General features: G+C 37.0%; 1 protein-coding gene across 1 annotated transcript in view; it reads left to right on the forward strand.

Moving 5' to 3' along the window:
• Nucleotides 1–23890, forward strand: part of ARHGAP42 (Rho GTPase activating protein 42) — a 146581-nt gene that overhangs the window by 101447 nt on the left and 21244 nt on the right. The window contains exons 7-17 of the mRNA XM_066175735.1: nt 6096–6200; nt 9623–9752; nt 12867–12967; nt 15277–15386; nt 16155–16233; nt 17065–17104; nt 17856–17918; nt 19488–19562; nt 20209–20293; nt 21497–21555; nt 22313–22418. Coding sequence (XP_066031832.1) covers nt 6096–6200; nt 9623–9752; nt 12867–12967; nt 15277–15386; nt 16155–16233; nt 17065–17104; nt 17856–17918; nt 19488–19562; nt 20209–20293; nt 21497–21555; nt 22313–22418 — 953 coding nt within the window. The remainder of the gene's footprint in view (nt 1–6095; nt 6201–9622; nt 9753–12866; nt 12968–15276; nt 15387–16154; nt 16234–17064; nt 17105–17855; nt 17919–19487; nt 19563–20208; nt 20294–21496; nt 21556–22312; nt 22419–23890) is intronic.

Consider the following 23890-nt stretch of genomic DNA (forward strand, 5'->3'; position numbering starts at 1 on the left):
ATTGATGCTTCCTAATACCATGATTTAATGACTTAAATTTTGAGCCAGTCTTTTAATTTAAGTATTTCGGGTAGGCAGTATACACAGACAATGTAGTGAGTTACACATGAAGTAAAGTGAAAAATCAGTTTTCCAGTAGGATAGGTAAGTTTGTCTTTTTGTTGATATAGTCACTTCCCTTTAGTTTACTTTGCACATAAAGGAAAGCATATGTCGACATGCCATTAAAGACTAAGATAAAGTCATGTTTCAATGTCCATATCTAAGTCTGGGATTTCCTTCTGGATTGTGTTTCCATCTCCCACTCCTAACTCTCTTCTGCATCAGTCAGTACCAAAAGCAGCTTCAGTATGATATGGTAGCATATTTCTGTGGCCAAAAAGCAGTGTTACTGCTGTTCATGTCATACAGACAGGCCTAGTTGCCTGATGTACTTAGTACCTATAGCCCTTGGCAGAGAACTTGCAGTGCCATGTGTCCCTTCCCATTAAGCACACTGAACACAGCAGAGCACTGGTTGTCAAGGAAGAACATGACAAGTATAACTTTCTCTCCACACCACCTCCCAGCTTCTTTGTAACTACTGCAGCAGCACTCTTGACTTTGAAATGGGTTGAATTACATCTCTAACACCCCGTGTCACCAAGAAGAGCTTCTCAGATGCCTTCTTTCCATGAGATGAGAGCGTATTGCATAGTGAGTGTTTGGCATTGATGTAAACTAATGAACCTGGATTCAGCAAACAGTACTTACAGAAATCCTATCTTTATGGCATACAGCTGCCAAATGTTAGAGACTAAAACTTTGCTCAGATTCCTAAATAAGAACATTTTTCTACCTGTCACAGATAAATCCACCGTGTGTCTCTCTGTCTCTTACTGCAAAACTCTCACATCCTGGAAAAATCTAGCAATCTTGACCTTGTTCTGACCCTAGTACAGGAGATTTTATGCTCCTTTAATGTAATAGAAACTTTCTGTATTGAAAAGACCTTGTACATTGGAAAATATTGTGCAACTGCACATAGTTAAAATAGGTAAAATGTACTTTTGAGTGTATTCGTTTCTATGCTGTCTCAGCCCAGTATGACATACTTGATGTTCCAGAGGTTAGGCACAGGAAATACTCTGGTCACTGGGTAATGATAGGCCTTGCAGGTAATATCTTCTGACTTTGGGTGAGAATTTATTTATAATCAGTCTGGATATAGATGGAGCTTAAATGATAACATCAGTTACCAAATTTTGCATCTTCAAAATTCTTAATTTTTGTTTGTAATATGTTGCCTGCAATATGCTGAAATAAGGCCATTTGCTAAAACCCAGAAGACAAAATATGCCTTATGTGAAAAAGCAAATTAAAACACAAATCAGCAATACCATTAGATTAAAACAAAAACCAAAAAACAAAAAAAACCCACTAAACAAACAAAAAACCCCAAAGACTTCAAAACAGGCTTTCTAAAATTCACATTTATGTAAGTGATGTTGAAAGTATGAGCATGTGTTCCGAGATGAAAGGTCTAGATAAGGACAAAGCCTAACACTTTAAAATCAGATATCAAAAGAATTGTCATATTATTAATTTTCCTCTGTGTGCTCTATGAATGTGTGTATGGCGGAAGATGCCTGGTGGTGCATCTATGTGGACATTTCTCCTCAGGAGCTCTGATGGCTGTGGGTCATTCTAGTGTATGTGCTGCCTGTGCCTCTGATTTATCAGCACAGTGTCACGTCTTCAAATAATTCTCAGTATGACATCTTGCTAACAGACTGGCTGAAGGAAAGTTAACAAAATAAATATGTTAGTGCAGTGAAAGAGGAAACTGTGATGCCCATGCAGAAGAAAGATAAGTTTGTGATGTGGGAATAGAACTTGAAAAGCAAATGATCTGTTGAACATCTTTTCAAGACCTTCAGTTTTTCTATACCTAAGGGTAATGACTATCTGACAACCAGACTGGGAGAAGTAACCTAGCAAAAATTGCCAGGTGGGTTGCAGCTGGGACAGTGGAAGTCAGTAAAAGTGGAGTGTGTTCTCTCCTGGAGGAGACTCAGGAAAGATTTTAAGGTACAGATGCTAATGACACATACAGTGAATAGAAGATTATAATATTTAGAGTAGACTTTTGCAGCTGCTTCTCAGGCCCTGGGTTTCTCTTTGTTCTCTGCATCTTGACCAGAGTGGTTCCTAATGTGTACTAGTGTGAGTAACTGACATATACCTATTTGCAATCCTCCTCGATCTTGATTTTTTCCAAGAAAGAAAACCTCAGGTTTTCTTACAGATAATGGATTTAAACTTCATCTGAAGGACAAATTAGTGTTCAAATTTACAGCTGGATAAACAATAAAGCAAAATAAGTGACAGTAATCTGTCTTGCTTGCTTTTCTCTTGTGATCCCAAAGAAGCTAGTCCAAGCCAACAGTGGTTTCTCAGGGTGTTGACGCTTGTTAAAACAATGCCGACAACCTTCCTAAAGTTCTGATTTGTCCTTTGGTGATGCCAGGACTTCCTTGTCCTGTAGAAATCAGGACATAAAAGTTCATAAGCAGTAAACTATCTGAAATGTGAGGGGTGGTCAGTTAAATGTTTATTTTAAGAGAACAAAAAAAGAACAGCCAACCAAAAAACACTGCCTGTAATTGCATGCATTTCCATGAGACTTCACAGTGGACATTAAATGTGAATTTCCCTTTCTTGCATTTTCTGCATTATTAACTATGTTCACTTTAATCAGAAGAATAAGGGCTATATTCTTATAAATAAAATGAAAACAGGGAGACAGGGACTTCAGGCTGATGTGCTGCAGGTTAAAGGTTAAATTCCTTCCCTATCCGAAACCTAAGTACAGTCTTCTTCCTGTGAGAATGAAACGACCAGGCAGTCTTGAGGTCAGCAGCTCTACATAAAAATAAATAAAAGTCTCAAGAAGTGTTTGGATTTTGTTTCGGGTTCTGTGTTGAAATCCTCATGGCTCTGGTGTGGTGAGTAGCTTTATATTAAGGAGTTCAGACTTCAGTCTTTACTGATGTGACTGATTAAGTACTCAGAATGAGGTAATTATAAGACAATTATTAAAATGAAAAATTGTTGATATGAAAGCATCAGGCATTGTTTGTGATGTTTAATGAAATAAACTACCTCTTTATGTGTGAATACCACCTCGAAATATATTCTGAAAATTTTATTTGAAAGGAAAAGGAGCTGATTTTCTATTCTTGTTCCTAATATTTTTTTGTTCTATTTAATATTAATTTCTTTAAAATGATGAGGCTGCCTTTAGCAGCAGTGCTACTTCTTATGTCAGCAAAAAGAAAACCCCAATATAAGCATAAGCCTTGGGCAAAAGACCTTGGCTTTTAAATCTCTTCCATACAATACTCTGGTTGTACATGTTTCAATGGAAGTGATTCTGGAGATCCTTAGTAGCACAGACCCACTGGGCACAAGGAAATTTCTGGTTCCTGTTTTTCCACTGCTAGTTACACGTACATTGAAGTGAATACCATCTTCAGTGTCACATATCAGGACAGAGCTTAAATATGCTGATCTGGGACTTGCATAATACTTTTCTTTTATTTCTATATTTCTGAATGCTCAGAGAGTGTTTAACCGGGAAAGCCTCAAGGCCAGATCCTCTGCAATGCACAACTGCCAGAATACCTGAGAAGTACTTTAACTAAAATGAATTCAGATTTTTCTCTGGGTTTTTTTGGTTTTGTTGTTTTTTTTTTTTTTTCCCTGCTGTTGTATTTTTGCTTTCTGATAAATTCAGCTTTGCTGCCATCTTGTGTTAAATATTTTTCTTGGTATTTCTCAGTATACCCTGTCTTATATGATGTAAGATGTTTTTCTTCAAACATTGAAGCTGAAATTTGTACAGTTTATTCTCCTGAAACGCTCTTTAAACTGATCTTTAAAAGTCAGGCATAAGATAACATACCGAAACTTTGTCCCACTAGTTCTTTGTTGTAATTTTAGTGTGCATTAGTTTGGTGATCTGGCTGCAGTTTTGCTAAGTGTTACTCCTGCACAATCTCTTCTGCTGAAAGGGGTGGGTTTAGCAGCAGGCTCCTGCTTGCAGATTATATTAATCCACACATTCTTTTGACTGGACCAAGTCGAAGTAAGCACAGGAGTAGTTGTGCTGCGGCATCTGAAGGAGTTGTAGTTGGGGACAGTGATGAGTAACTGAATCTAGGATGTGAGAACGGGCTTCATATAACTGGAGCCAAAGCAGAGCTTTAGCTATAATTTGCATATTTTGTACTTTATTCATAAAAGGACAATTAATTGTCTTTCTTTTGCCTTAAGTAGTTATTTCCAGAATCACAGATTTAGAATTAGAATTATAATCTAGAATTACAGAAAATCATAGAACTCTTTCTAACTGTTTGCACAGTTGGAGGTTTTTAAGATAGACTGTTGTGCTTGGACCCTCCTCAGAAACATTTGAATAATCAGTTGAATAATAATGATTTTAGGGTCTGGTCCTTAGCTGAGGTACTGATTTCAGCTGGACAAATGAATCATGTTAAGATGAGATTGATTTATGCAAGGTGTGGAGCCCTCCCCTTGAGACTGCATTGCCTTCATTGTTTGATGATGGAATATTGTTCAAGAATTCACATCCACTGTAGAGGCCCACACAAAAACTTGCTTTTATGTCGAAGGATCTTCTCAGTTCTTCAGGCTCCATGACTGGCTTACTGGGAAGCCATGGGCTTGCACTATCTCTGCCTGAGGCCAGAGTTTCATCTGATCCAGCAACACCAGTAAAAACCAAGGTCAGAGTCCTTCTCCCAGCCATACTTTGTATTTGTGCCTGCACTGATGGTCTCTTCACTTCCCACTCTTTAACTTACTAATGCAGGAAGAGAGCCGCAGGTAAACAGGCTCTCAATAGTCTCGTGGAGAGTAACGGGAGAGAGGAGGCAGAACAAGTTAGATACAATTCTTCAAGTAGGGATGAGAGTAAATTTAAAGGAAATATAAGCACAGTAAAAACTATATCTTTACTCTATTCCACTTACAATAATCTATGGTATTGTTAACACAAAGCAAATATATTAAATATGAACAATGTCATTTTTGTTGCCTGAGTCTAGACTACTTCAGTAGTCAATGAAGAGAGAGAAATGTTTCCATTGGATCATTCATCCCATCCTGAGGGAGAAGTCTGAAAAGGGGAAAAGAATTATGCTCTGGAATACAAGTGGTTCTTTACTGAGTCAGAAGACAGCCTGGACAGCCAGTTACTTTGCCCAGATGATAATGGTGTAATATACCAAGGCAAATCTTTTTTATTGTTAAAACTTCCATTATTGTAAATCCAAATTAATTCCTTTTTTTTTCTGTTTTCTTTACTTCTTTTTTGCAAGCTAAATTATATGTACAAAGAAAGAGGTCCATGATAAGAAATTAAATGCTTGTTATTTAACAGCAGGTAAGGTGACTTATAGCAATGTCAAAAGGCTTTTAAAATTTAAAGCAGAAGAAGTTAGAAGGCTTTTAAAACTTAAGAGATGGCAGGAATGCATTAATCCAAGAGCTAAAATCTAGTTGCACCTTTTACTACTTGAACATTGTTTTAAGGCAAACTTTAAAAGGACTTTTCAACTGGATATAGGCAGACTACAGTGGTTCTGTTGGAGTCAATCACAGACATACCAGATAGAGTTTGCATTTGGTTCAGAGCAGGAAGAAATAGTCTGGGTTTCTTGTGTTGTGCTAACCTATCCAAAACATACTTTCTAGAGTCTTGTTTGTGGAAAGTAGGTCATAGCCCAGGCAATTAATATGAAGAAAGTGAAAAAATATTTTGAAGAAAAAGCACGTGAACTCTGAAATTTTGAACTTGGAAGATGTTTACAAGCAAAGACTCCAGCTGAAATACTGGATAAAATTACTGGGACAGTGAATTGAATTAATAGGGAAAATACAACTTTGTGACACAAAGGCGTGTGTAACATTTCTCTTTCTTAACATCTCATCAGGGATTCCTTCTCAGTAAAACTTTGCTTTTGAGTGTAAAAGCACAGAGTGTTCCTGGAGTTAAAAATGTATAATGCTTCTCAATCTTACCTTTTCAGCTCTTGGCCTTTCTTCAAGGACTATTTACATTTTACCATGAAGGATATGAACTGGCTCAGGAGTTTGCACCATACAAGCAGCAACTGCAGTTCAATTTGCAGAATGTAAGGATGATTTGTATTTACATAATTTAATTTTTTAATTTGCTAATTTCAGCTCAGGATATTAAAGTGGACTTACAGCACTTTATTGAAATTCTAAATCTTGCAATGTTTTAGTGAGCTGAAATCAAATTCATATACAAATAGGTAAAATTATTTTTATAATTTAATGTAATTACGATTCCTGACAACAAATAACTTTGGATAGTAAATTTGTGATTTCCAGATCAAAACTTGGGGAGCAAGAACTAGAAAAACAGGACAGCAGCCAAGTTATTATTAGAAAATACAGTGTTCCAGATAGATTTAACTTCTATAAAAGCTTTCTTGAGAATGAGGCCTGTCTTCTGGACAAAGTGGAGGTACCAAAAATGCTCCAGCTGGTATAGAATGATACAGGTTTTCCTGCTGTCTGCTAACTTCCACTGTATATAAACATACTTGGGAAGCCATTCTCTGGCTCTCCTGTATACTGTTAAAGAATAGGTGGGATGTTCCTCCATGGTGAGCAGCTTTCAAGAGCATTAGGTTTCACCAGAAGAGAGGATCTCTTTTTTTGTGTAGAGAGTTACACTCAACTGAGCAGATTGATCTTTTACTGTAGATTGGTCTGGATTTGCTAGTCAGAGCCATAAAGGAACCCATTTTGGGCACAAACTGCCCAAAAAAATTCATAGCTGTCAGAAATAACTAAAATGCATGTAAACAACATACTTTTCCACTCATCATAACTGCTGTATATGAGTGTATATTTGTTTCACTGTGTAATTCAGATATTACACTTCCAAGGACATGCAAATAAGTAGGTACAAAATACCTACACACACTTTGCTTTTAAGCAAAACTTACGCACACTGTTTTTAAGGCAATAAGTGAGTTTCAACATGTCAGTATTGGACAAGCCCCACATATTCCCTGACAAGTAACATCAAAGTTCAGAACAAAATTTTTTAAAAAGTTAAGTCCACTTCATTCTTTCAAGACACATCCAACACATTTTTGTAGCTCCATCTTGCCTTTTACGTCTCCTGTTCTTATAAATAGATCCTATTTTAAATGCTGCTTGGGGAAATAAGGCTGAACTTCCTAGATGATTAGCCTTTTCCTTTTCGATCAAAATGCAAATGGTGTCTGTCTGCAGAGCATCCCAACCACTTGTCCTTTCAAATTTTATGTTTTCTACGTTTGACACTAAGATGCTTTCAGATAAAGACACAAGGGGTCAGTGTTGTTGCACAGCAGTTTCACTGAAAGAGTGAAAAATGTGCTTCAGTCCAGAGATTTGCTTCTTTTAATATGGCAAGTTCTGAGAGGAGTGTGAACTCACAGCACAGGCCAAAATTGGCATTGTAAGTAGTCATATGTTTTTTCTATGCATGTCTCTACAGAAGCAAAATTATTAAAGGAATTTTTTCTCAATTTCAGTGTTAATTAAGAAAGAGTTAAATTTAATGTTTTCTAAATATTATATCAGCACAACTTGAAGTTGTGAATGGATTACAGAGGTAGAGGGATATGAAGTTAGGCAGAAGGATCAATGTGTTATTATTTTTTTAATTATATATCAGAAAACATATACATGAAAATACAGTGGGCATCAGTACATCACTCACTCCTGTTACACAGGAGTATAAATTCTGGCTCCAGATCTAGATCCACAGCTTCACACAGCCAGCTAAGTTCTCTACGTACTTGTCATTCAGAGCATCACCCAAAATCAGATGGAAGTGAAATGATTTATATAGGTAAAGACAAACTGAGGAGGGGGAGAAGTGCATTCAGCTTGTCTGTAGCTGTCTAAAGTACTCCTCTCCGTTGCATTGTGTTCAGGTCTGGAAGAATAGTTGACCTGAACTGCTGTTTCTGTTCTCAAAAGTGTCCTACAGGCTTGAGCAGGAACAGTAACAGCTGTAGAAGAGTAGTAGTAGACCAACAGCACTTAACAGGTCACCATGTTCTAACATGACCTGTTCTCACTTTATCTGTCTCAGGGGGCAGTGGCATATTTTGTGTGTCCATTTAGCTTTGGTTTCTGTGATTTGATTCAAAGACCTGGCTGCTTAAAAGTAGCAAGTAAAAACAAATGGATGGAGACAAGCTCTTAAAATGGGGACATACCTTCAATGGCATGTCCTTCTTGAAGGTCTCAAAATGACCTCTCTTAAATTTGGTCTGAACTGATACTTCTTCTGAAGGACATAGTCTGAAAAATTCAGATTAGAATTTTATCTCCCTCTCTAATAATGTTTGTCTCCAAGATCAGGAATAAGTATGTGTACTTTTATACTATTGTGCAACTAATTACACAAATGGCCCATGAAAAAGAGGAAGTGTTCACTGGTGTAAAAAGTCCTGAAAGTATCTTTCTGACTAGTGAGGATTCAAGTCCATGGATGACTCTGTAGAAACATTACAAAAATCTTTATTCTTTTCTTTGACCTATAGGAACAGAGTGTTCAATATCTGATATTTAATCAGTCAAAGCTCTGGCATCTCACAATAATTCTCTTTGGCTATCCCATGCTAGGTGCATGGAGGGAAACCCTAGCCTCACTGAATTCATTAAGAAAAAGTAACCATTTATATACATATAGATATAAGAAAATACTGAAAACCCACATTAGTACCATGATTGTTTGCTTTGTTACATGCCTGGTTACATAAGATATTTAGGACAGACACACTTCTTCCATGCTTTTGGCATAGTTCTGCCACTAGTACGCTGTTTCTTACCTCCCAGTTTTTTTAAACTTAACTGTGGTGTTTGCCACCTCCAAACTTGTTCATGACAGTGCTAGTAACCTGACTGTTACGAGCAGCAGCACCTGTGGTATTGCTGCAGATATGGATACACAGGAAATTTGTCTCCTCCACGTGTGTAGAAACTGCAGCTTGTCTGGACTTATTAGCCTGGCTTTAATCCAAACTAGTGTTCTCTGCACTGAACTTAAAGTGTTTCAGTTGGCCATACTACTTCAGGTTTAGGGCTAAACTGTCAGCAGCTTCTAGTTTAGCCAGGTATCTGTCTGAGAATCACAGTGCCTACAGACAGTCTGTATCTGTCTGCAAAATACTGTGTAAGCATACCTCAAGATATGAAATGACTGAAATATGAAATAACCTCCTGTCTGAGGTTAGTGACCTGCAGGAAGAGGAATGGTGCTATTCTCAGCTATGTTTTCCTTATGTTTGTGTGCCTAAGATGAATTCTTCATTACTATGTTATTCCTAGGCTTCTAGCAGTGAAGAGTATTATTCTTTATTGCATTTTTTTTTCCTTTTCCCCCCTTTTCTGTCTCTGCAAATGCTTTTGTTGCTCTCCAATACAGTCGCCTTCGCATTATTTGTAATTAGTTGTTCATAGTTATTTTAGTACTTACATGAGGTAATGTGGGGTTTTATTTGTTTCCTTTTCTGGGTTTTAGACTCGAAATAACTTTGAAAGCACTAGGCAGGAAGTGGAGAGACTCATGCAAAGAATGAAATCAGCCAACCAAGATTACAGGCCACCAAGTCAATGGACAATGGAAGGCTATCTCTATGTGCAGGAGAAACGTAAGTACAACAAGGAAGGTCCGTGCTGTTGCTTGCCCCAGTGGTTGACTGATGGCAAGCTCTGCTCTGGCTGGCTGCCCTGCACCTTGCTGAAAACTCCCAGCACTCTGCTTTGGCTCCTTCTGTTTCCTGTGCTTTTCCTGCCTGAACAGGGCCTTTAGTTCAGCCTCTTGTACCAGAGACCTCCACTGACCCAGCCATCTTAAATGAACATGTGCTTAATGGAAATCAAAATTGGAAGAAAAGGTCTTCTAAGTACCTCCTTACCATAGTTAGCCACAGCCAGTTTTATCCTCAGTAGCACTCCAAGTTTTAAGAACATAGTATCTTTTTAATTGATTAATAATGATAAAAGAAATCTGTGTTAAGTGGAAATTACACTGAGCCGTGCTAATGGGGGAGGGAGAAAAGGAGTGAAGCACCAGGCACATGCTGTGCTTCATTAAATACTGAGAGGCCAGCTTGACATCTTCTTACTGAAAAGAAATTTTTATCCTTGAGTAACAGGGTCTGTAATCATTGTGTAGTGGGAAAGCTACTAGTTGTATAATTCCTTGTTGTGCAAGTTTATTTGCCTACAACCCTTATCATATAAGTTCTTGTCTAATGGTGAGCAACTGGGTAAAAGGTTTGCTATTCTTGAGAGTAAATTCTGTATATATTTATTACTCATATGCCTGGTGGTAAATATAGGGTTTTATTTAAAAATGGCACTAGGCCATAAATTGTTTTCTTTCAGATGGATGGCCAAGAGTAACAACGTTAAAGTTGCAACACACTTGTCTGGCTACAATTTTCTAATGAAAAAAGATGACTTCTTAACTCATCTAAAACTTCTTTGAGGGTGCTCTTCTATCTTAATCTTACCATTATCTATGCTAAAAGAGATAATGAATTGCCATCAGAGGAAAAATTGATTCCGAACAATTACAGATTTTGTTATGCTAAGTGAAAATAACTTAAAATATAGGAGCAGAGCAGCTAACTTCTGAGGGTACATAACCATTTGAATTTTCTATTCGTGACTTTACTTTCCTCATGAACACAGTCAATAGGAGAGCTTTCTCAAAGTCAGTGTAACAGACTGTATAAATTTCCACAGCTATGTTTCTGGATTGACAGACATGACTTACATGACTGATTCAGTCTCTCAATATAACCACCACCTTTGTGGGTACATTGGGAAGGCAAAACCTTTGTATCTATAGTAAAACTACCAGGGGTCTTTTTTCAATGTTTTTATTTAATTCTTCACATTAAAAAAAAAAAAAAAAAAAAAAAAAAAAAAAAAAAAAAAAACCCCAAATCTATTAAAATACTTTTTTTTTTTAAAAGTTCTTTCTTTTTGTCTTGGCTCTAGACAGGCCAGAGTTAATTTTTGCAGTAGCCAGGAGTTGGGCATGACTAGGTACTTACTCAATATCACCTCATAATTTTCTGGGGGTAGGGAAAGGGATCCTTTCTGGGTCCCGAAGGTGGCAGAGGGAGTACTCAGGTATTGTCAGGTGTCTCCATGTGGTGAGCACTCATGTGTGAATCCTTTGCCTCTTGCACACTTCGTTATTAATATTGTTGCTGCTACTGTTTGTTTTCTTACTTCATTGCTGTCTCCAGTAAATTGTTCTGATCTCAACCCTTGATCCTTTACGCTTTATGCCTCCAATTCTTCTCTCCAACCCACCACAGGGGAGAAAGGGGAAGGATGGGGGAGGGCATGAGCAGTGCATGGTTTGGAGCGCTTTGCTCAGAACACTGAATTGGGGAATACCATTCCTTAACCATAAATAATTTTAAAAACAATTAATAGGTCCATACATACTGTAGCTTGAAAAAATCAGTATCATGTTTTTCCTATGAGTAATTCTCATTGGAGAATCCAGGAGCTTGTGCTGCTCTCTTTGCTACAGTGAACTTCTCGAAAATATGGGAGATTTTATCTGTACTTCTAGGATGTGAAGAGAATTCTGGAAATTGTGGGAGAATTCACTCCATGTTGTCACAGCAAAGAACACGTAATAAATGCCTCTATAAACTGATTGTATAAATATAAACTGCATTAGTGTTAACCAAGTTTAAAATACCACTGAGCCTGAGCTTGGAATGGTTTTGTGTTTAGATTCACCAGAGGTTCTCAGCAGTGCCTGAACAAAGCTCTGGGTAATCCAGCGGTGAAAATATCTGCATCAGAGATCCCGTACTTGGGGTACAATTAAGTAGTGTGATGTGACCTCTCCAGGATAAGGCACACATCCACTTATTTGGGGATTGCTGTAGATCTCACCTATGGCTATCTAATTTGAAGATAAGTGAATCCCTGAGTACAGTACAGTATACTTTGGTATTGTGAGCATGTGCAAGTGTCAGTTTGTGAACATGTTCAGTTCTGCACCACTGTTACAGCCACCTCTTCCCCAGCAGCACTCCCTTGAAGGCAGAAAAGGCCAATCAATATTTCTTGCTGAAGGCACTGCCTTTGCCACCCAGCATTTTATCCCTCATCTCTAAACCAAAGCATTTTAGAGTGCACAGTTCCTTTGCTTTTTTCATATGAAGAAATCTCCTGTCAGTATTCATCTACCTAAGATTAAATCTCTTTCTCAGCTGGTGCCATTTTACCTATTCCCTTAAGGTAACAGGTGGAAGGTAACAGCTTTTCTATGATACTACCAAAAGCATTGGTTACCTTTGACAAGAACTCTGAAAATAAAAGAAAATACAGTCTCATTTTCTGACTTTGTCCACTTTTCTGCATTTAATACTAAACTTCCAGGTTTCCCTAAGAGAAAGGATCTGAGTTGTGTTTCCCTTGGTTGATAAAATCACAACTGTATTTTCTAGGCAGAAAACTCCTCAGGTCTGTTCTTGCCTTTTTCCTGCCTTATTACCATAATAGAATGCTGTTACCCATCCAGCTGACAAAGAAAGTCAGTCTGCTGGAACTTTGTTGGGCAGCCTTATCAAGCTGCAGTATTTGAAAATTATACCTTAACAGGATGTTCAAATTAAAAAATAAGAAGAAGGCTGCATGTGGATGCTACTATGTTTCATTTTTCTACTTTATTCCAATAGTGGTAAAATGACAATTACTTTTTATACTATCTCTCTTTACTCTAGGACCCCTTGGATTTACATGGGTAAAACATTACTGCACTTACGACAAAGGAACAAAAACTTTTACAATGAGTATAGCTGAAACAAAATCTGGTGGAAAAGTGGTGAGTTACATGTAAATGAACACATACATGAGCTGTAAATTCCATCTTTTTTAAGCATTTAAGAACTGCTGAAAGAAAAAATTTAAACAGATAAGGTTGTTTTTGTAGATGAAGCAGTGCATGTATCATATAGCATGGATAAATATTTAAGTAATATTTCTTTTAAAACATATTTAAACCACATATTAAATAAATTTTCTAATGTGTTTTTTTAAATGCGTATGAAATTTATCACATTTGCACAGAATCATAGAGTAGATGAGGTTTGGAAGGGGGCTTAATATAATAATATAATATAAATTCAGTTCAGGGTCAAGCAGAACAGGTTGGTGAGGTCTGTGTCGAGTCAGGTTTTAGATATCTCCAAGGATGGAGCCTGTGAGCAACCTGTTCCAGAGTTTGACCACCATTAAAAACATTTTCTAATGTTCAAATGGAATTACTTGTATTTGTGTTTGTGCCCATTTCCTCTCGCCCTTCCACTGGGCACCACAGAGAAGAATCTGGCTCAGTCTACTTTCCTTCCCATGAGGTATTTGTAGATCAGTCAGTGATATGTTCCCTCTTCTCCAGACCAAACAGTCCCAGCTCTCTCAGCTTCTCCTCATATGACAGATCACAGGATCATCAAGGTTGGAGGGGACCTTAACAGTCATCTAGTCCAGCTGTCAATATAGCACCAGCATAATCACCCCTAAACCATATCCCCAAGTGCCACATCCAGGCTCTTGTATACTTTCAGAGATGGTGACTCTTCCTGGTTAACTTATTTCAATGCCTAACCACTGTTCCAGTGAAAATTTTATTTTTCATATCTAATCTGAACCTCCCTTGGCACAACTTAAGTCTTCTCCCATATGTTCTTTCACTTATGACATGGCAGAAGAGACTGACCCTCTCCTCACTAAAACCGCCTTTCGGGTAGTTGTGCTCCAAGTCCTTAATCACCTTGGCAGCCTTTAGCTGGATTTGTTCTAGCACATCACTGCTTCTCTTGTACCAGGGAGCCCAGCACGGGGCACAGCATTCCAGGTGTCCCTCACCAGTGCTGAATGGAGGGTGAGGATCTGTTTCCTCCACTTGTAGGCAGTACCCAGGAGGCTGGTGGCTGTCTTTGCAGCAACATCACGTGGCTGCCTCATGGCCACCTTGCTGCCCACCAAAACCTGAAATTCCTTTTCTGCCAAGCTGCTCTCTGTCCTGTCGGCCTCATCCTGTCCTGGTGCCTGGGCTTATTACTATTCGTGCTGAACAGTATTGACCCCACGAGCATACCACTAGAGCCCAACTGCAGCTGGACTTCTGTTGTGAGCTCAGCAGTTCAGGCAGTGTTCAGTCCACCTCGCCATCTCACCCATATTTCACCTGTACTTGTGTACTTCACCTACTGTGAGGATGTAGTGGATGAAGGGTCGAAAGTGTGGCCAAAGTTGAGATAAACAATACTCATTGTTGTTCCATCATACACTGAGCCATCCAACACATTCTAGAGAGCTATCAGGCTGATCTTGTGTGATTTTTTCTTTATTAAATTCATGCTGACTGCTTCCAGTCGCCTTTCTGCCCTTAATATGTTCTGAAATGTTTTCCACGATTATTCACTTCATCACCTTTCCAGGGATAAAGGTGATGCAGACTGGCCTTTAGTTCCCCATAAGATGTGAGGCCTGCAATTTGCATCAGGGGGGCAGGTATTACAAAAAATTTCTTCACCACAAGGGTTGTCAGGCACTGGAACAGTCTGCCAGGGAAGTGGTTGAGTCGCCAACCCTGGAAGTATTTAAAAGATGTGTGGATGGTTTAGTTGTGACCTTTTCCAACCTGAATGGTTCTGTGATTCTGTATCCTTCTTGCTCTTTTTGAAGACGGGAGTGACATTTGCTTCCTCCCATTCCTCAGAATCCCCAGTTGTGTCAACATTGCCAACATTATAGCGAGGTCTCACGATCATGGTGGCCAGAATTGGGAGATAGTCAGCTTGAGTCTTCAGAAATATTTTTATTTGCATGTGAGAGTTGGCAGAATTACACGATTTTCATCCTAACCTGCATGTAATCAAGTTATATATGCAGCTGTTTGTAAGATTTGAATTTAGAGAATTTTTTGAAATATAACGATTAAGTAACAAATATCAGACAAAACACTATTAAATGTAGTCTTAATATGCAGAAAAAGTATTGTATATATTTTAATAATTTTAATCCCTATGTTAAGACATGTTCTTTGGATTGTTCATGCAGTTAAATTTAAGATGATGCCAAGGTGTATAAGCGTACTGCCTGTGCTAATTCCATTTTGTTTTTTTGTAGAATGGCCTTGTCACAAGCTCACCAGAAATGTTCAAGCTAAAATCTTGCATCAGGAGAAAGACAGATTCAATTGACAAACGTTTCTGTTTCGATATTGAAGTATTTGAGAGGTTTGTTTCCATTGTGTTAACATTTTGAAAATAATTGCAACCAATAGATAATTATTCCTGTAATAGGAACATGTTTGTATACAGACAAACTAGGCTTTCAAGACTTAGAACTTCTTTGTTCAAACCTGTTTTTTATAATTAAATTCACTACACAGCATATGTGTTGTCTTTACTACATGATGTTTGCATTCAGATACAGCACGGATTCTAATGGAACTTCTAGAAAAACTGACTCTCCTCTTTTAGAAACAGTTGATAAATATCTTTATAAATATTTTATAAATACTTGTTAATAAGCATATTCTGTACAAATCTCTATCACTTTCAGAAGTGTGTGGCAGTAGTTCTTTTTCTTTAAAATTATGTCCACAAGGTTTTTTTCCACTTACTCCTGGATATTGTAATTATATCAGATACATGAGAATAGATTTCCTGTATTTAACATACATGTACGCAGTACTTTGTAGAAGTATTTTTCCAATCTTGGGAATAAAGAGAAATATTAAATTTATTTTTGTGTTAAAATATGATAAATAGATTGACTTTTATAGTTGTTGTCTTAAAAAATGCTTTATGACTGTTAGCACTCTTTTAAAAAAACATGTGTTTTATACCTAGCTCAAAATAATTCTGTTATATCAGAAGCTGTCAACTTTCTCTAACTACTGTCTGTCTTTTATATATTCATATCACTATGCATGTGGATTCTGACTCTGGATACTGTTTGAGAAAAACAGTAACTTTAGTGGATGTGTGTGTTTTTGACAGACCTGGAATCATCACACTACAAGCTTTTTCAGAATCCAACCGAAAACTTTGGCTTGAAGCTATGGATGGAAAGGAACCAGTAAGAATATTTTTTAATTTTCATTTTACAGTTTTCTGGATTGCATATTACTGAAAGAAGGTAGTATACATTTCAGATATTCTATTGCAATACCAACAAATAGAGTTCTTTTCTTTATGAGACACTAATGCAAGTACGTAGTGAAGATAACTACAAAGTAGAAAAGTAGATCTATTAATTTAAGCCTACATTTATATATATATATCATTATTTTATGGTAGGATATTTAAAGTAGTAATATTTTAAGTAATACAATAACATATTGTCTGATAGGATTCATGGTTCAGGTGAAGTGGTTGTTATTTCAGTGGTAAAGAATACTCACCTTTTGGGCAATTTCATGGAGTAAACAATCAGTACCATCTCAAAAGGCGTCGCAGCAACCAGAAACACGTGTTGAAAGCTACTGAGAGACAGGCTTGTCTGAGTTTTCCTCTCACTATTTGTATGCTCTTAAATGGGAGTGATATCAGACCCTGTATCTGATAGAAGAATGGTTGAGCAGTTTTATGAACTCAGTGAATGCTTCTTGTTTGCCTGAACCAGTACGGGAATTATAATCACAATGTATTTTGAAGTTTAACCCATTTGGACTGAGTGAATCTGATTTCTAATGCATTAGTTGCATTATGGTAGCACAGAGCTGTTAACCCAGCTGTGTGCTGGAGCAGTAAATGTCAAGAGATCATGAAAGGCAAGGCTGGGATTTCCCTAGCAGCAGTCTAGTACGCAGCATGTTGCAGCTACTCACAAACCTGACGCTAATTTAAGGCACAAACATTGTCGTATTGCATTGTTGTTGTTTGGTTGTTGTTTGTTTTTCTTTTACAGATCTACACACTGCCAGCCATTATTAGCAAGAAGGAAGAAAGTAAGCTCTTTGTTCTGAGTTGCCATACCTTGCTAGATTCCTGTCATGTTATAGTTTCTTGATATATGTGTGGCAGAAACAGATATTTTATATTTTATTTCTATTGCTGTGAAATAACTTTGTTGGATATCTAAACTTTCCCTGGAAAACTTGGGGCTTTTTCCTCTTGTCCTGTTGCTTGTTACTTAAGAGAAGAGGCTGACACCCACCTGGCCACACCCTCCTTTCAGGCAGTTGTAGAGAGCAGTAAGGTCTCCCTGAGCCTCCTTTTCTCCAGGCTAAACATCCCCAGCTCCCTCAGCTGCTCCTCACAGCACTTGTGCTCCAGACCCTTCCCCAGCTCCGCTGCCCTTCTCTGGACACGCTCCAGCCCCTCAATGTCTTTCCTGCAGGGAGGGGCCCAGAACTGACCACAGGATTTGAGGTGTGGCCTCAGCAGTGCCCAGTACAGGGGGACGGTCACTGCCCTGGTCCTACTGGTCACACCATGGCTGATCCAGGCCAGGATGCCACTGGCCTTCTTGGCCACCTGGGCACGCCCTGAATCATGTTCAACTGCTGCTGGCTATCACTCCCGGGGCCTTTTCCACCAGGCAGCTTCCCAGCCTCTGCCCCCACCCTCTAGCACAACAAGTGTTATAATGTTATGGATAGCCATGTATCAGCCCTCCTTGGCTAGTGTGTGAGTGTAGCTAAACAGAGGGGTTTGTATTTTCATGTTGGAAAATAATTCCCTTTTTTTTTTTAATAGTGTTCTTAAACGAAGCAGGTTTCAACTTCGTGAGGAAATGTATTCATGCAGTAGAAACAAGAGGTGTGTATTAAACCACAAATAAGGTATTAGATTGTTGTGACTTTTTTTAAAATACGATTTTTTTTTTAATTCTACATTTTACATCTGTGCTTTGAAGTGCATCTGTTATTTGTTTTGGACTTTTCATATTTTATCTAGGTGCTTTACACTCCAAAGTGTTCTCTTCAGTTCCAGCAACAATTCTTAACATTCATTTAAGTGAGATTTTTAAACTTTTTTCTGTAATTTCTTGTTGATTGGACAGCTAATAATGTGCAGACAATTGCACACATCTTTATTCTTTCATTTGTGTGCACTGACTTGGCTTTTCTTGTGATACGACTTTAGGGGAGTCTCAGCTCCCACCTTTGGTTTCAGGTGTGAAATCTGAAGACATAAAAGTGACATCAACATTCTCTGCTGGTACATCTGGCTTTTTGCAGAGTGCAACTCCTATCATTTTATTCACTAACATGGTACATTGTTTTGGTTTTTTTTTTTCTATGTTTAGCAGTATTTAATGTTTAGCAACACTCATTTTTGTTAGTGGGAATGTAATAAAAGGAAGTAATAATCATTCTGCTGATGAAGTGGTATCTAACAACTCACAGTAAGTTTTAAATGGAAATTTATGGCTGTATGATCTCCTACAAAAGGAGACAGCTTTTCTTGAGCTGTCAGTGTGCAGATCTCTTCTAATCCAAATGTGGTCCCTCTGTGCAACTTTGAGCTCAACTTGAATTCAGTTTCTCAGCCAGCAATGTTATCATCGTTGAGTCACTGCTGACTCAGCTTGCATTTTTTTTCTGGGACAGGGAGGGTAAAATGGGTTTCAAAACATGTAGGTTATCTAAGTGAGATCAGATATAGGAATGTTGTTTTCAAAGGAAAAGTAGACAATTTTTAAATGTTAAGGCTTGAAGTGGGGAGAATGGAAGACATTTAAACCCTACTGATTTTAAAAAGTAGTTAAAAATAATAAAATAATCATGATGGAAATAAGAAAGTACTGTATTCTGAACGTCACTCCTTAAACATTATATGTTGTTATTATTATCTGTGCTATTGAAAAAGTCCTGGCAATTTTAACTGGCAACATAAACTCTCAACGGATGTTTTACAGCAGAATATAGTATATATATTTTTGTTTTCATATAAATGTCAGTCACATCTTATATGAATGAGATCATGGTCTCAGCAAACATAGATGCATAGTAATTCCACTGATATCTAAGCAATATAAACTTGCTGATGTGTAAAGTGTTTTAAGAATGTTTTTGGGTCTTATTTTTCACTTCTTGTAGCCATCACCTTGTTCTTTGCTTAAATGGGTCATTTCTATGCAGAAGGGTTCTGTTAACATAAAATTATGCTTAGTGTATAATCTGACATGGACTCAGTGAAATGAATTTGTTAATATCCCAGAAGAGATTGCAGTAGGGTAAAGCAGAACTTAAGAACATAATGGTACAGTTTTCCATAAATACATTTAGAGATTTTGAAAACATACACCAAGAATACATCAGCATATTGAAATAACCATATTTTCATTATTTAAATTATTTTCATTTACTTGTTTTCCCAATGTAGGTATTACAATCCTGGGGCTCTACAGAATAGGTGGTGTAAATTCTAAGGTGCAAAAGCTGATGAATACCATATTTTGTAAGTATCTGAAGTGAACTTTTGTCAGTGTCCTTTTTGCCTTAACTGCTGTGCTCAGAAGAGTGTGTCATAATATCCACAATTCTATATGTGCACTTACTGCCACTAAATTGGGTTTGCACTCTTAAAATGAGTGATTCATCTGTAGTTTCCTGTGTGCATTAGTATTCAGTTCTACATGTTACACATGAGCAAATTAATAATAAAAATGCTTTTCTTCTTCTAGCTTTTAGTTCTATTTATTGATATATATATTGCTTATTCCACACGTTCTCCAAAGCTAAGTTCCATAACACATCATGGCTCAGCTTAGTAGACACTTGTTCTAGTCTTTTACTTTTCTTGGTAATGGATCTCTCTGATGCTTGTGTTTGCATGTCTAAGACAAATTAGTAATTCTCTGTAGACTTTGGCTCACTTAACACTTTGATACAGTGCATAAAGTTCATGTTTGTGGTTACTAACTATGAGCTCTGAATTTATTTTTATTAATAATTTGGCACAGATGAAAAAAATTAAATTGATCAGATTGGTGGGTAGTCTAGCTAATAAACAATTAGTTGAGCTAAATGGCTGATCTTTTCCTACTTTTCTAGTTAATGTGTAAGTCAAACTGTAACAAAATCCTAATTCAAATTTCTTCCAGCCCCTAAATCGCCTCCTGATATGGATATTGATATGGAAATTTGGGACAATAAAACAATAACAAGTGGACTAAAAAACTACCTCAGGTAAGTATGATCCCACACAGTTTCAGTATTCCTTTTCTGGCCCATTAATCTTTGGCTTGTTAATATTGTATTACATTTCTTGTATCCATTGCCTTGGTAATAAATGAGTATTTTATTATCCTGCATAATATTCCTCTGATTATGTATAATAATACACACCTTCTACCTTTTTAAGAGAATCTTACCTTATATAGCCCTAAAATCAATTAATTCCATGTTTTTGGTGTTTTTTTTTAATGTACCACAATGCATGTTGTGCTCAGTCTTTTTTTTGTGAATCCCTTAAGATGTATACCGTAAAATTCATGACATTATGGTTGAATGAAAATCCCAGCAAAAGCATAGATTTTTATCATATGTTCTTAATATCTTCACAAATAAAATATCCTTCCTGTCATCTTTGCTGATAAGAGACAGAATATTCAAAAACTATGGCATTTCTGAGATAACTCTTTTGGATCTCAATATATAATATTCAAAAGTGACATAATAAAAAGTATCCAACCTAGATGGTGGGTGTTCTATGCCTTCTAAAAATCGAGATTTCCTAAACAAGTCACCTAAAAAAGGGCAGCATCAGAAATCCCTGCCCTTTGGAATAACCAGAAGAGCATGCCTAGGATTAATAGCAGAATGCACATGTACATTTCATTAAAAAGACTGGCTTTGGTTGAAGAAATTTATAATACATCTTCCAAAGCACGAGTCATTGTATCTACTGTGTTTGTGAAATTAGGACATGAGTGAGCAAGCAGTAGCTGTGTGTTTGTGTCTGTAAGGCAACTCACAGTCTGCCTTTCAGAGGATGACTCTTTTAAGATCTCTCACATCAGAATTTCAGTCCCAAATTTCATCATATTTTTTGCCTTTTTTGGGCAAAAGGCTGCTTCTGCAGCCCACTGTTCTGTGTCTCCAGCTGTATTCATTCTTGTCCTACAATACGGAAGACAGGAAACACTGAGGCTCTGTGCTGAAGTAACATTTTCCTTATTAAATTACATAGTGACACCAGATTCAACTCAAATTGATTTTCAAACAGTGAAGTTGACTGAGTTGTATACTACCTGTTATCAGTCATCACTGAATTTGATTTCCTAGGACCAATAGAACATTGTGCAGATGTTGAGGGCTATCATAATCATACTCATAAAACTTAGATTTTGAGTCTGCTTTAAATTAAAATTTGTTTTTTTTTACAACCAGGTGTCTTTCAGAACCACTGATGACTTTCAAGCTGCACAAAGATTTCATTGTTGCTGTTAGTAAGTAAAAAGTAAAATGATAAATGCGCTTTCATGAAAGTAATATTGTTTCTAGCCTCTAATATCCTCAGTCACTATCTTTACTTTTCTCCTTGCTCTGATATGCAGCAGTCCAGCTCTCAAAACAGAGAAGTCACACTAGATGAAGCTGTTCAGTGGTTTGTTCTGATCTTTTTAGTGGTTCTGTGTGACTGCCTTCTGCATGAAGTTTTGAACTCTCATTTATATGTTTGTTTGTTTGTTTGTTTGTTTTATATAGGCTGATAATTCTTTTGTAACATTCATCCCTCTCATCCAGGGATCTTTATTTTCCTAGCTTGCCTTGATAAATCAGAAAGGGCAAAAGTGAACTTCTTTTCACAATGGAGTAATTGAATACAAAGATAGTAGATATCATTTTTCTAATGACTTCAGTTTAGAATTTGTCTTGATAAGAATAAAAGATACAAAATAATTTTAGCTATTTTAATCTATATTTCTTAGATTAAATCTTAGACTTCACTGAAGTGGCACATCAAGTCAATACTGCCATTAATTTGTTGGTTCCAGTATTGATAGTAATTGCTTTAGGCGAGTTACTTGAAATACAGATTTCACAGTGTAATAAATATAATCAAATTTTCCTCATCATTTGAAAGCTAATTTTGTTTGGCTCCTCTTAATGCATGTTTGTGTTAGCATTCAGGCACTGATGCCATTTGTAGTCACTTCTAGCTCATGTTCTGATTTATCAACAGGTTTTTTTTCTGTTTAATAGAGTCAGATGATCAGAACTACAGAGTTGAAGCAGTGCATGCACTTGTGCATAAATTACCAGAGAAGAACAGAGAGATGCTGGACATCCTTATTAAACACTTGGTCAAGTAATTATTTTTTATTTTTCTCTTTGGTATTATTGTAAGATGTTATCATTTCTGCTTTAAATTTGTCAGTGTTGCTTAATCCGTTCTCTGTGTTGACACAATGACACTTGAAATTACATTTGATTTCTAAAATGCTGTTTTCAACTTTACTGGAATAATACTCTTTGTAGAAACAGAATAAAATATATGGTGTCACCAAGACAGCCAACTATGTTTATAAAATAAACCTAGTCAATGTTTTCATTCATGTTCTTACTTACTACAGGACTTGTAACCAATTAAATTTAAGAAACATTTAACACTCTGCCAAGGTTGATGGAAAACACTGGTTTGAATCTGTCTTAAAGTCCCAGAGTGTTTCGGGAATGAGATAGATTAGAAAGGAGATAGAATGATACAGATGATATGATAATTTCTGTTCTTCATGTGTGATCTTATTTTTCTCGCTAGCAAGTCTGAAGTGTAGTATCACTTGAAAGCGCTAATTTGTAGTATTTTTATTTATATTTTTGGTATCTACATAGATGTCCAACTTTTGAATCTCCCTTAATATTCCCTTGATTTTTAATTGTAGGATGGAAAACATTTTCCATTTCTTTAAACTGGTGATCTTTCAACTTTGCGGAATTACACTTGGCATGTGCTGTGAGATAAAAAAAGACAAGCTTTGTTCTCTTAAGTTTCTGCACATCTGTGGTTAGTTTATCCTGGTATTTGCTCAGTACTTTTGAATATGCATTATTCTTTCTGATTTAGGATGCTGCACAGTACATGTATTCAGTCATCTGGGAATGTGAATAGTGAAACAGTAGTTGTTCAGATGAGGCACTCGTGACTTAGACATTGAGACGACATGGGAAGAGTCCATGTCGTTTTCATTCAATTCACTGCATCCCAGATGTTTTGCTTGCTCCATCACTGCTTAAGCTGTCTACAGTGAAGCCTAATGCAGTTTTGTCATAGAAATGAGAACTTTGAACATTTATTTGACAGGAAATCATTTAGCTCTGAAAAAATGTTTTTAGCCCCTGGAGAACTAGCATTATAGCAAGCTTCTTGTAAATACATTCATTGCAAAAGCTGATTAGGCAGACCTTGCCTCTTGTTGTGCTTGGGCTGACACAGACAGCCAGATGGAGAAAATTTTCATAAGTTTCTTTACTCAGAGAATTGTTTAATTAACTTAAAAATACAATACCTACTCCATTGGAACTCTCAAAAAAGTGTTAGTATTTAATGAAGGATTAACAATTTTGTAAAAGCTGCTGGTCTGGAAGCTTCAAAATTAGGGAGATATATAAGCATAGGAACTGACTTATTTGTCTGTGCAATTACTGTTGGGCAAGCATTACTTTCTTCACTTCTTTTCTGGACTCTTTATTCTCACTGTGATCTCAGATGAAATTCCAAAGAAAAGCATACCTTAGTATTCCCTTCTTTAATTGTTCTGTTTAACTCCTGCTTTTCTCATC

This window comes from Chamaea fasciata, unplaced genomic scaffold (genome assembly GCF_029207755.1).
Source record: "Chamaea fasciata isolate MVZ Bird 193981 ecotype frontalis unplaced genomic scaffold, bChaFas1.0.hap1 SCAF_2, whole genome shotgun sequence".
Classification (NCBI taxonomy): domain Eukaryota; kingdom Metazoa; phylum Chordata; class Aves; order Passeriformes; family Sylviidae; genus Chamaea; species Chamaea fasciata.